Source organism: Narcine bancroftii, chromosome 8 (genome assembly GCF_036971445.1).
Source record: "Narcine bancroftii isolate sNarBan1 chromosome 8, sNarBan1.hap1, whole genome shotgun sequence".
In the NCBI taxonomy this organism is placed as follows: Eukaryota; Metazoa; Chordata; class Chondrichthyes; order Torpediniformes; family Narcinidae; genus Narcine; species Narcine bancroftii.
The window spans coordinates 148361588-148375353 of record NC_091476.1 but is presented as its reverse complement, the minus strand read 5'-3'; the positions used below and the strand labels follow the sequence as shown (position 1 = coordinate 148375353).

At 40.3% G+C, this 13766-nt stretch overlaps 1 protein-coding gene across 12 annotated transcripts in view; it reads left to right on the top strand.

Moving 5' to 3' along the window:
- LOC138741349 (protein 4.1-like) overlaps positions 1–13766 on the top strand; it is a 124615-nt gene that overhangs the window by 68853 nt on the left and 41996 nt on the right. For all 12 annotated transcript variants that reach the window (XM_069895267.1, XM_069895276.1, XM_069895264.1 and 9 more), the window contains exons 9-10: positions 1793–1945; positions 13439–13533. In XM_069895267.1, coding sequence (XP_069751368.1) covers positions 1793–1945; positions 13439–13533 — 248 coding nt within the window. The remainder of the gene's footprint in view (positions 1–1792; positions 1946–13438; positions 13534–13766) is intronic.

Sequence of the window (13766 nt, the reverse complement as noted above, 5' to 3'; positions counted from 1 at the left end):
CAAGTTTTGTGTTGCCTGCAAATTTGGAAATAGTACCCCGTATACCAAAGTCTAATTCTCCCTGGTGATCACCACTCTACTCATTCCTCCAATCCAAAAAAAAAGCATTCTTAGAATTAGAAGGTACCCATTTAAAACAGAGATGAGGAGAAATTGCTGTAGCTAGAAAGTCGTGGATTTGTGGAATTTGTTGCCACGTACAGCTGTGGAGGCCTGATCATTGGGGGAGTTTAAGGAGGAGATTGATAGGTATCAAGGAATATGGGAAAAATGTCAGAATTTGGAAGTAGATGTGAGAACAATTTAGCTAAGGGTGGAGTTGTAGAGCAGACTTCTGTTCCTTTATCTTGTGATTATGACCCATTGATGTAATGTGGCCAATTTGCATGTGGCTTCTGCCCATATGATTCCATGGGACTTGATCTGAATAATAGGTCTATTATGCAGAACTTATTAATGTTTTATAAATTCAAATGGTTCACATTAACTGTGTTTCCTTCATTGACCCTGTATTTTAAAAAAAAAAGGCATTTGATAAACATCATTTGTCTTCCACATATGTGCATTCTGGAGCCAGTACCACTCACTTCCCCCAGTGAGAAGGCCTGCTCGCTCAATCCTGCTCACTCTCTCCCACAATGCTTTGAAGGGTGCGTTGGGCCACAACGAGCATGACCTCAGAGCAAATCAAACGAGACACGGGGATGGCTGGCTTGAACGAGCAGCCTATTGAGCTGAGCCCAGTCCTCCCCTCAATGCAAGCGATCTATGTCTCCACGCAACAGTGGGCCTGGGCCCTACCCATTGTCCTGGCTTCTCTCCCTTGCACACCTGTCAATTAATTAGCATTGTGCATTGAGGGTAAGCAGCCTGAGCCCCGGTGGGCAAGGAGGATGTGCTGCTGCTTGTGTGCAAGGAGACCTCAGCATCTCAGCCATGCAAGGCTGGAGGGTTTCCATCAAGGTGACTGAAGGTAAATACACTAAAACAAAATTTTCCTGAAATCTCATGCTAAAATTAGGGGTGGGGGGTGGGGGTGGTCTTGTATGCCATCAAATACAGAAATTGGATCATTTGATTATCCACTTTTTTTTGTAATCTGAGAAATTACCATCTTTACCACCTCATTCTAATGATATCAGATGATGTTAAATTTCTATTTCCGTAATTAAAGTTTTGGGACTTTAAAAAGATTTCAGTTCAACTTCTGTCAACCATCCAGTTCAGTGGTGAAGAATTGGTGTATTTTTCGTGTTGTAAGTACTCTTCTAAAACTGGAGGGGGGGGGGCTGCATATAATTCATTTATAAACAATATTTAAAAGGAGAAAATTTGAATAAAAAAATAAATTTCATTCTAGCATTTAGTGAACCAACAATTTCTTTATATTTTTTAAAATTTTGACCATACATGGCAGTCAAGTAACAAAGTTTAAAAAATACAAGTACAAAATTAATTTCAGCATTTACTCCATGATGGTTGTAACCCACTTCTCCCCCCCCCCCAACCCCCACCCACCCAAGAAAGGCCCCAAGAAAAAGATGTAGCTATGGAAAAAGAAAAAGAAAAATAAAAAAGAAGGAAAAAACAAAATTGTCTGCTGAAAAGTGCCAGAACAAACTTCAGAACAAACAATGGGTGAGAAACTTCAAAGACGTAAAAACCCTTTGGAGCACAACGAATACAAATGGTTTTTGGCTTAAGTAGAGAAGTGAACTAGATACAATCTTTAGTTCCAATGTGTCCAACTCTTAGTATGCACTATTCTTCATTGTTTTGTTTTGGCATTTAGGATTTGGAAGGAGTGGACATCATGCTCGGCGTTTCTTCAGGTGGCCTCCTTGTTTACAAAGACAGACTACGAATAAATCGCTTTGCCTGGCCTAAAGTTCTGAAGATTTCGTACAAACGGAGCAGCTTCTTCATTAAAATTCGCCCAGGAGAGGTACTTAAATTTAATGCATCTTTGTAAAGTGAAATTATTAAATTTAAATGTAGACACAAAGCCATTGTGGCCTACGAGCCTGTGCCGCCCAATTTGCCCCACAGCCCCCGGTACGTTTTGAAGAGTGGGAAGAAACCAGAGGCCCCAGTGAAAACCCATGCAGACATGGGGAGAATGTACAAACTCCTTACAGAGTGTGGGATTCAAACCGCAGTCCTGAACACTGGCACTGTAACCTTATTGCACTCCCCGAATTTTTTTTAAAATGTTAGCTTAGTCATGAATTTTGTTTAATCAAGTACTTCCCATCTGATCTGTTAAGATTATTCTTTTTTGTGTTTACAAATCCATTTGTGACTGTCTCTAGTAATGCCAGCATTTATTAGCCCTCCCTTATTCCTCTCAGGTGTGGGTGGATCTTTATATTTCAATTACTGTTTCAATTTTACACAACTAACGTATCGACCATTGAAAAGTCATTTATCCATAAACAACGTAGCCTAGAGATGCACAGAAACTAGTAAAAACATTCACAAGTGTTGGAGGATCTCAGCTAGTCTTGCAGCATCCTTAGGTGGTAAAGATATCTTAATGATGTTTCGGGCCTGAGCTTTGCCACCTATGGGTGCTGCAAGTCCGGCTAAGTTTCTCCAGCATTTGTGAGTTTTTTTACTGCAATCACAGCGTCTGCAGACTTTCATATTTCACTTCATGCACAGAAACCAGACCAGCTAAGGAAGATGAACTTGGGTACTGCAATTTTTCCAATAATTAAGCAGTCATGATGCTTTTTAATTAGTGGATTTTTATCTCTTAATTTTTAAAGGAAAAATATGTTCTCAGGCTACAGCTTGCTATTCACATGTTCTGGATGCTAATTCATTAATGACATTTTTTTTAAAAAAACCAAGTTTGTGGGTGTTCATGAATTCTGCATTTGTCAGTGATGACAGCATGGAAGCAGGCCCTTTGGCCCAGTTATGTGGTCTGCCCTTACCCTTCTAAACCTTTCCTATCCATGCATCCACTTTCTCTGGCAGCCTGTTCCCCACTACCCTCTGTGTGAAAGGGCAAAGAAGACCCACACTGACCTGCTGAGTTTCTCCACCACTTTAGTTTTTTTTTAAAAGTCACCCTTGGGTTCCTTTTTAAATCTACCCATTCTCACCTTAAATTCATGTTTTCCAGATTTTGTTCCCCTCTTCTGGGGGAAAAAAGACTATTTTTACCTTGTCTAAGCCACTCATGATTTTATGAATCTCTTATCAGGTGTCCCCAACCCCAGTTTCCTAATTGTCCATTGTTGTCTCTGTGCCCGAAATTGGCATAAACCCCTTAGTTTAATGATTTTTGTCTTGAATATACTCAGTGATGAACTCTGCTACTCTCTTGTGTGGAAAATTCTAAAGATTCACTATCCTCTTGGTGAAGAAATGTCTTCTCTATTCCAGTCCTGAATAGCCAACCCCCTTCTTTTGAGATTGTGACCACTATTTCCATAATCCACAATGAGAACATTATCCCTGCATCTACCCTAAGAGTTTGTGTTTTTCACTAAGACCTGGCTTTCTTCCAAATTTCAGTTTAACTCCACCTATGTAATCTCTCCTCATGTAATGCCCCCTTTCAATCAACCTGGTGAACTTTCATTGCACTCTGAGTATATCCTTACTTTGTTAAATTTATCAGTTCTGTGTACATTATCTCATTTGCTGAATTGCCAGGGTCTTAAATAATTATCAGTTTTTAAAAAAATTCCCAACTAACTAATCATTGATTTCCTTGCTCATTGTATAATACTAGATCTAAAGAGGCCTATTTCCTTGTTGGTTGCTCAACATGTTGATTGAGAAGACGATCTATCTATAATTCTCCCTACTAAAACTGCTGATCTCGTTTGCCTCATCTACATTTGAATTCAGTTTCACCATGATTATCATATTGCTTGGTTTAATGTACCTCTACATTTAAGAGTTGTAGATTATGATTACTACATGGGGCATGTATGCAATTCCTATAAGTATTTTCTGTCCCTTGCTGTTTCTTCCCTCAATCCGAACTGAATTATTTTTAAATGCTTTAGACCTTTTCTCTCCTCTGCCTTCATCCTGCCCTTCAATATTATACTGCCCTTTTCCTTAATGCCCAATCCTTCCAAAAGATGCACTAAAACATTTGCTCATATATCGCACAATGGAGGACTTTACACCTATGACCATTTTCCCTTAATGGATTCTTCACTGTAGATTTTATTTAAAGAAAATGTCTTGTCATGCACAATCTTGTCATGTACTGTCAATAATGGAAAAATTATAGGATGCATTAGCATCTTGGTAAATGTGAGGTTATGCATTTTGGGAATATTAATGAGGACAGGGAATGCTCCATGAATAATAAGGTCCTAGCAGTATTGACATGCAAGTTCAAAACTCCTTGAAGCATGGTTCGGCGTGCATATGGGATGCAAGCTTCATTAGTTGAAGCGTTGAAGACAAGAACAGAGAGGTTGTGCTCAGCCTTTATAAAATATTGGTTGGACCTCTGTTGGAGTATTATGTGCAGTTCTGGCCACACTGTTAGCAAAATGTGATTGTGCTGAGGTACAGAGTGCTGCCTGGGATAGGGTATTTCAGTTCTGAGGAGAGACAGTAGCAAGGTTGTTTTTCCTGTGGTGGTGAGGTTGAGAGTGATCATGAACTGTTTTAAATTATGCGGGCTATAGATAAGGTAGACTATCGGAAACTTTTTCCCTTATCAGATGTGAATAAACCAGAGGATGTAAATTTAAGAGTGAGAGGGAAAATATTTGGAGTGCATCTTGAGAGGGACCTTTAGAGTGGTGACTACCTGAAGTGCAATGCTGGAGAAAGTTGTGGGAGAAGAGTTGTTGACAGCATTTAAGTGAATGTACAGATAAGCAATTAAATTGTTTAGGAATAGAATGGTATGGAAGATGGGATTAACATGGATGTGATGAGTCTGTTTCTGTGCTCTCTGACCGAGAAAATGAGTGATCCACGTACAGGCATAACAATGTTTTGCTACGTGGGAAGAGATGGGAAAGCACAAAGTGAAGTGGGAAAACCAATTTCTTAGAAATGTCAAAACTATATCTGCAAAAGTTATTCTTATCCAAGCAAGCTAATTGTATTTAACACAGAATTTAAAATAATTAAATTTGGATTTGTATTGGACTTCTCATAACATAGGGATTTTCTATTGTTTGTTACAACTAGTTAAGTGCTTTTGAAACATCATTGTTCAGCAGTTAATCTGCATCTAGCAAATGGCATAAATAATTGTGATGTGGACAGAAAGATGTTTTACCTCATGGCCTCGTGTTAAACATTTGTGTTTGGTGTCCTATCTTGTCTCTCTCTCCATTTCCTCAGACACAGTGGATGGTGTCTGGAATTATTTGATGATGTGCATGTGCGCATGTGTGGGCACGTGCGGGAACGTTTTCTAACTGGTTCATCCCTTCTGCTAGTAAAACATGAATCAAAAAGCAAGTTGGAACATGAATGTGGCGCCATCTGTGGGCAAAGTAAATTTTTGTCTCGTCTCATTGAGATTCTACTTGTTTTCGATATTTAGTTTAGCTGGTAGTGATAACCATTTTAATCTTTCTCAGGAAATCATTAGTAGATGAAATAAAATAGAAAATGCTGCAAGCATTGAACAGGTCAGGTAGTGTTGGTGGAAAGTGTCATAATTTCAGATTGAAAACTCTTTAGAAATAAGAAGGGGAAAAAAAAACAAACAAGATTTGTTTTTTGAGGCTTGGGATTAAACCGGCTATTCGGCCCTTCTAGTCTATGCCAAAGTCATATTGCTATTCCTACTGACCTGTACCCCTTCTATAACCCTCCAGACCTCTCCTATCCATGTATCTATCCAGTTTATTTTTAAAATTTAAGAGTGAGCCCACATTTACCAAGTCAGATGGCAACTCATTCCACACTGAGTAAAAATATAAGTTCCCCCTAATGTTCTCTCTAAACTTTTCCCCTTTCACCCTAAGTGCATGTTCTCTTTTTTTATCTCTCCTAATCTAAGTGGAAAGAGCCTACTCACATTTACTCTGTCTATACCTTTCATAATTTTATCAACCTCTATCAAATCTCCCCTCATGCTTCTACTCTCCAAGGAATAGACCAAACCTGTTTAATCCTTTCCTTTAATTCTATTCCAGAAGGCCTGGCACATCCTAGTAAATCTCTGCACTCTCAATTTTATTGATATCCTTCCTGTAGTTTGGTTCACCAGAACGGCACACAATACTCCAAATTTGACCTGATCAATGTGTTATACAATCTCACCTTAACATCCCAACTCCTGTACTCAATACTTTGATTTATGAAGGCCAAGATGCCAAAATCTCTCTTCTCAACTTTGTCTACCTGTGACACCCCTTTCAGGGAATTGTGCATCTGAATTCCCAGATCCCTTTGTTCCTCCGCACTCCTCGGTGCCCTATCATTTACTGTGTACGTTCTACCTTGGTTTGTCCTTCCAAAATGCAATGCCTCACATTTCTCTGCATTAAAGTCCATCTGCCCCCTTCTGGCCCATTTTTCCAGTTGGTCCAGATCCCTCTGTAAGCTTTGGAAAATATTCCTCACTATCCACCCACAGTGCCTCCAATCTTAGTGTCCTCAGCAAACTTGCTGATCCAATTTTCTACATTATCATCCCTATTAATAATGTGGACAACAAAAAACAATGCTCCCAGCACCGATCCCTGAGGCTAATCACCGGCCTCTCGTATGACAAGCGATTTTCCACTACTACTCTGTCTGAAAGAATAAAGGGACTATCTCAGAGTGGTGATGCCAAGGTTTAGGTGTGGCTTCTGAAAGGAAGGAAGTTTTAATTGCATCCCCAAATGCAGAAATGGATGAGATGAAGTGCAAATCAGGATAGCTTAAAGCAAATGCAAATTGTTGAAGAGAAACCAAGGCAATAAAAACGATGCAATTGTGACTTTGTTTGTGAACTATTTGACCATGGGACATCATGTCAAGCTTCGTGTTTTCTCTAATGAAGCAGAAAATGTTGGAAATGTCAACAGATCCAATTACATTGCTGGAGAAGGAAAAAGGGTTTATATTTTTAAGTTTGAGTTTGGTGTTGATGGAGATTTTGCTTGCTCATTATAGGTCAAATGTGCAACCATATGGCTCAGTATTAGAATACAAAACTTGCACTTTTAACTTTCATCTCAAAGCTACTGTTTAATTAACTGCTTTAATCCTAAACCTATATTTTCAACCTTTTCTTTGCAAGAGACATGGCAAAATTGGATGTACATCCTACCTTGGTTTGTCCTTCCATTTGTAGGTAACTGGGAAGGAGTTGCTCAATAGTGGGAATAATGCTTGTGTAATCTAATTGGAAGTTTGTGTTTTAATATTTCTTCAATAATTTTGCTCACCCTCTTCAGACAATGGTCCCAGTAGATGGAGGGCAAAGAGACTCCAGTGATTCTCTATGCCATAAATTCTCAAGGTGGGACATGGGAATATTTTGGGAAGTAATTAAAAAGTTGGTTTAAAAAAATAAACTTGTTATGTTGGTGTGAAGGTTGTGACTTGGCAACACTGTCCGTATAACACAATTGCAGTAACTTCCAAAATCACTTTGTTCTTTTTATTTTCATAACATGTGTTTTTGCTCTTCCAATGTTTCTCTGTTGTTTCTCTTATTTTTAACTGTTGTTATCCTTGGTTAACATAATAAGACCGGTCAGGAAAAATATAATGATCATCCATTCCATATTATCTTATTGGCAACGGGGATTCCAAACTATCTCGACCATCGTGTCTCCATCTATACTCCACTTTATCAGTTCAGTAGTGAGTGATCTTTGTGTGTATCGATTGGGGGGGGGGGGCGGTGCGGGGGTTCTGCCCCAGGTGACAGCCTGAGGGGGATGCTAAAATCGGGTGTGAAAAGAAATAAGGACTCCAGAAAGCACGGGGCTAGCACCGTTTTGATGCACTCTCTGGAAGGAAAAAATGTCAGAAACCGCGCTAGTGTTTTTTTTCTTTTTTTATGGTCAACCTTCTTCCTTTTGATTCATTCATTACTTTTATTACATTTTTCAATTCTAAGACATAATAAAATATTGATTAATCTGTTTTAAGGAGCTTGCATTGTTATATTAATCTGTTTCAGAGAGTGCACGCTGTTGTATATTCAAATTGAGCAGACCAAGCAAGCAAAAAGTTTGTCAATATTCAGTGAAGTTCTTGAAGCTTGGATTTATACCTGCTGTACCTGATGAACATGCACCTTTTTGCCTATTATGCCAACAGACTTTGACAAATGAAACCATGAAAGCAGGCCGTCTTGAATTTTATTTGAGGGTAAAACATCCTAACCATGTCAATTCGAAATTGGAATATTTTAAATCACTGAAAGAGAAGTTTGAAAATAGATTAAAAAAAATCACTTCATTATTCACTGCACAAACTACAGGCCTGAATCATACCCTTGAATCTAGCTATGAAATTTCTTTGATGATAGCAAAACATGATAGCAAATCATACGATTGGGGAGGAACTGATTAAACCTGCAATATCATTGTTTCTCAAAACAATTCTGCAAAAGGATGACACAGATGTCTGAGCAATACCAGTGAGTACTGTCTGCAACAGAATAGATGACATGGGTCAAGAAGTTGAAAAACAGCTTATTGAGAAGTTGAAATCAGGGAAATTCTCACTACAACTGGATGAATCTACTGTACAGAACAGTGAAGCTCTGTTAATAGCATACGTGAGATATATTGATCAGGAAGAGATTCAAGAAGAAATATTGTTTTGTGAATCATTAGAAATAACCACTACTATGGTTGAAATCTACAGCCACCTCAAAAATTATTTGGAGTGAAAATGAAATGCCAAAAGGAAACATTGTATCTTGTACTACAGATGGTGCACCTGCTATGATGGGTTAAAAAAAAACAGGATGTTTAAAATTAATGAAGGATAAAAATCCAAACATGTTGGTTGTGCATTGTGTTATCCACCGAGAAAACTTAGTTGCCTAGAAAGTTTCTACAGGAGATACTGCATTCTGTGATCAAGTGTATCAATCCCATCAAAGCTAATGTCTAATGTGAACATCTGTTTAAGTAGTTTTGTGTCGATTAAAAATGCAGAACATGTGAGATTATTGCTTCACACTGAAGTAAGGTGGTTGTCAAAGGGAAACTGCTTCAAAAGGTTTATGGAACTGTTTGATCTCCTCAGCGAGTTTTTGAAGGACAAACCTGAAATGAAGTTCGTGCTAACAACAGATGGCAAAATGTATGAGTTACTTGACGGATATTTTTGAGAAACTAAGTATATTGAACCAGCAACTCCATGTAGTGAATATGATGCTCGTTGATGCAAAAACAAAAAATATTTGGATTCATGACACTTCCAGAATGATGCCAAAGGAATATTTCTACAAGAAATTTCAGTTAATTCTATTGGTTGAATAAGTGTGAGGTAACTAATGCTGCTACAAACGTCATTGTTGACCATTTGAAAATGTTGGTTACTGATTTCAATTATGGATTTTTAAAGGCAATGGATTTTCCCTCTTAGTTAACTCAGCTATTGCTGGTGGACTTGTCTGAAGTTCCAGTGCAATAACAAGAGGAGTTATCAGAGTTGCAACACGATGAATCTGTGAAAACTCTGTTAAAAGTGAAAGGAACCATGATGTGTCTGTCTAACGAGATCAAAAAGAAATATCCAAACTTGACTACTTTAGCAAGGGAACTATTGATACATTTTCCATTGTTTTATTTTGTAGAATGTGGCTTCAGTGCTGTTAGTAATTTGCTACAAGCTAAGAGAAACCAACTGGAAATTACAAAATGTGGATATTTAAGGTTGAAACTAACAAAATTAGTCCCTTGAATCAAAAAAATCTGCACCGAGCATCGGGGGCAAGGTTCCCACTGAAATGATGACAATTGTTGAATGTGTGTTTGAAATGGTTGACATATTGAAGTAGAAGTTGAATATGAAATATGTGTTCCAGTATATTCCCAACCTTAATTGCATTGAAATCTCTTCTCTTCTCTTTGGCTTGGCTTTGCAGATGAAGATTTATAAGGGGTAAATGTCCATGTCAGCTGCAGGCTTGTTTGTGGCTGACAAGTCCGATGCGGGACAGGCAGACACGGTTGCAGGGGAAAATTGGTTGGTTGGGATTGGGTGTTGGGTTTTTCCTCCTTTGTCTTTTGTCAGTGAGGTGGGCTCTGCGGTCTTCTTCAAAGGAGGTTGCTGCCCGCCGAACTGTGAGGTGCCAAGATGCAAGGTTTGAGGCGATATCAGCCCACTGGCGGTGGTCACTGTGGCAGGCACCAAGAGATTTCTTTAGGCAGTCCTTGTACCTCTTCTTTGGTGCACCTCTGTCTCGGTGGCCAGTGGAGAGCTCGCCATATAACACAATCTTGGGAAGGCGATGGTCCTCCATTCTGGAGATGTGACCTACCCAGCGCAGTTGGGTCTTCAGCAGCATGGATTCGATGCTATCGGCCTCTGCCATCTCGAGTACTTCGATGTTAGGGATGAAGTCGCTCCAATGAATGTTGAGGATGGAGCGGAGACAACGCTTGTGGAAGTGTTCTAGGAGCCGTAGGTGATGCCGGTAGAGGACCCATGATTCGGAGCTGAACGGGAGTGTGGGTATGACAACGGCTCTGTATATGCTAATCTTTGTGAGGTTTTTCAGTTGGTTGTTTTTCCAGACTCTTTTGTGTAGTCTTCCAAAGTCACTATTTGCCTTGGCGAGTCTGTCGTCTATCTCGTTGTCGATCCTTGCATCCGATGAAATGGTGCAGCTGAGATAGGTAAACTGGTTGACCGTTTTGAGTTTTGTGTGCCCGATGGAGATGTGGGGGGGCTGGTAGTCATGGTGGGGAGCTGGCTGATGGAGGACCTCAGTTTTCTTCAGGCTGACTTCCAGGCCAAACATTTTGGCAGTTTCCGCAAAACAAGACGTCAAGCGCTGAAGAGCTGGCTCTGAATGGGCAACTAAAGCGGCATCGTCTGCAAAGAGTATTTCACGGACAAGTTGCTCTTGTGTCTTGGTGTGAACTTGCAGGCGCCTCAGATTGAAGAGACTGCCATCCGTGCGGTACCGGATGTAAACAGCGTCTTCATTGTTGAGGTCTTTGAAATACACTTTCAGTAAATTATTTAATTAAAACTTCTTTTGAATATATAACTTTTTTCCACTAATGGTGGGGCATACATTTTTTTTTAAACTTAAAGTGGGGCCTAGGGCAATAAAGGTTGAGAAGCACTCTTAAGGTCCTGTGAATTGACCTCTGATCCATTTCTCTGTACCAACCGTACCACACTGTGATGCAGCTGACCGGGACACTCTCGATAGAGCTCCTATAGAAGGTTGGCATAACGGTGGCCGGTAGCCTTGCCAGTTTCAGTCTTCTCAGGAAGTGCAGTTGCTGTTGCACCTTCCTGACAAGTGAGGAGATGTTGAGTGTACTCAATAGGTCAGTAGTTAAGTGAACTCCAAGGAACTTGGTGCTCTCCACTCTCTCTACTTTACAACTGTTGATGTGTAGTGGAGGGTGGTCATTCCTGGTCCTCTGAAATCCACAATCATCTCCTTTGTCTTGTCCACGTTGAGACTTGGGTTGTAATTCTCACACCATTTCACGAGATTTTCCACCTCTTCTCTGTGGTGTGATTCGTTGTTGCTGATCAGGCCAACTACTGTTGTTATCTGCAAACTTGATGACACTGTTGGAGCAGGATCTGACAATGCAGTTATGGGTCAGTAGTATGAACAGGAGTGGGTTGAGCACACTGCCCTGAGGTGTGACGGTGCTCGATTTTCTGCTACCAATGTGGACAGACTGTAGTCTTTCCGTTAGGAAGTCCAGGATCCAGTTACAGAGAGGGGAGTTGAGTCCCAGTGAGGACAGCTTCTCCAACAGCCTCTGAGGAATGATCGTATTAAACACTGAGCTGAAGTCGATGAACAGCAGCCTGGTGTATGAGGCGTCGTTCTCCAGGTGGGCCTGGACAGTGTGAAGTGACAAGGCTATAGTTTCTTTTATTGGAAAATTGAAATGGATCCAGCATCTCTGGGAGGTGTGCTTTGATATGTTCCATCACCAGATGCTCAAAGCATTTCATAATAGTGGAGGTCACAGTTACAGGGCAGTAGTCATTTAGGCCTGTTATTGTTGCCCTCTTTGGAACCGGGATGATGGAAACTGTCTTGAAACCAGCAGACGGCTGCATTGAGGTCTTGAAGACGTCCACGAAGACCTCTATCAATAGGTCTGTGCAATCCTTCAGATCCAACCAGGTATGTTGTTCAGTCCTGCCGCCTTGTGTGGGTTCCCCTTAAATAGGTTTATCCTCATCTCAGCTGCGGCTCTGTGGGAGGCCAGTTTATCGGGATGACATCATCCTGTTCTTCTCATCAAACTATGTACAGGTGTTCAGTCTGTCAGGAAGGGAGGCATCATTATCCTTAATTCACAAAGTTGATTTATGATCCGTAATAGTCTTGATCCCTTACCACATACACCTCGTGTTGCCAGTGTTGCACAGCTGTCTGTGGATCTTCTGTGCTTTTGCTCTTACTGATGTAGCCAGTCACTGAGCTCGTGTACTCCTCTGTTTACGTGACCATTGTAAGTGGCCACCTCCCTTGAAACTGCTCCAGTCCGTGGTTTCAGGGCAGTCCTGCCATGTACTTTTCTCCCTGTGAAATGACCTAGTTTACTTTGTCAGCAGTCTGTACACTGGGGTTAGCAGGACAACGATGTGGTCTGAGTAACCAAGGATGGGACAGTGTGCAGCCTTGAATGCACCAGGTATCAGTGGAAAGAGAAAAATGGTTCACATTTCTTGATTCGTATCCTTGAGAATATTTCTGAAACATTAACTGTTTCACTTGCCCCAGATGCTGACTTGACTTGCAAAATGTTTCCAACATTTTCACTTTGGGTTTCCAGCGTGTGCAGTTTTAGTTTTACTATTTTTTAATAGCATTTTGCGTTCTGTCACAATTTTGCCTCTATATTCCAGCTTTGTGTTATACAAAATAGTGGTTAAAAATGTGTTGTTTTTTTTTTGCTGCTTGGTTTATGGACTGTGGTTTTCAGTCAGGAGTCAGCTTCTGATCAGCAGAGGTCTTTCTACATGGTGCTTGACATAAACAATGTGGAAAAGTGATTAAAATGTTGGAGATGACTACCTTTTGAAGTCATTGGCATGGAGTAGAAAATATGAGCTGTCGATTTCTGTAGTGGCAACTTAACATGGGCTAACACAGTAAATGGGTGAACGTACAGAAGGTAGGTTGTTGTCTCAATACTTTAAAAATGTTCTTGATTTGAAGCATTTTCAAACTATAGTGATTTTTTGGGGGTAACTTTTAGGGTTAATTACAGTTTTCTATACCAGCTGTTCATGGAATTATTTGTGTTCTGCATTCATTTTTCAGGATCAGTGTGAAAGTACTATTGGGTTTAAACTGTCCAATTACCGTGCTGCCAAGAAACTGTGGAAAGTATGTGTGGAAAATCATACCTTTTTCAGGTATGTAAAATAGCACAAAGATTAGAGAATAAAGAATCCTCTGCAGAAAATTTGTATGTTTAATTAATTAGCACATCGACAGCATCGAGTCCATGCTGCTGAAGATCCAGCTGCGCTGGGTGGGTCACGTCTCCAGAGTGGAGGACCATTGCCTTCCCAAGATCGTGTTATATGGCGAGCTCTCCACTGGCCACCGTGACAGAGGTGCACCAAAGAAAAGGTACAAGGACTGC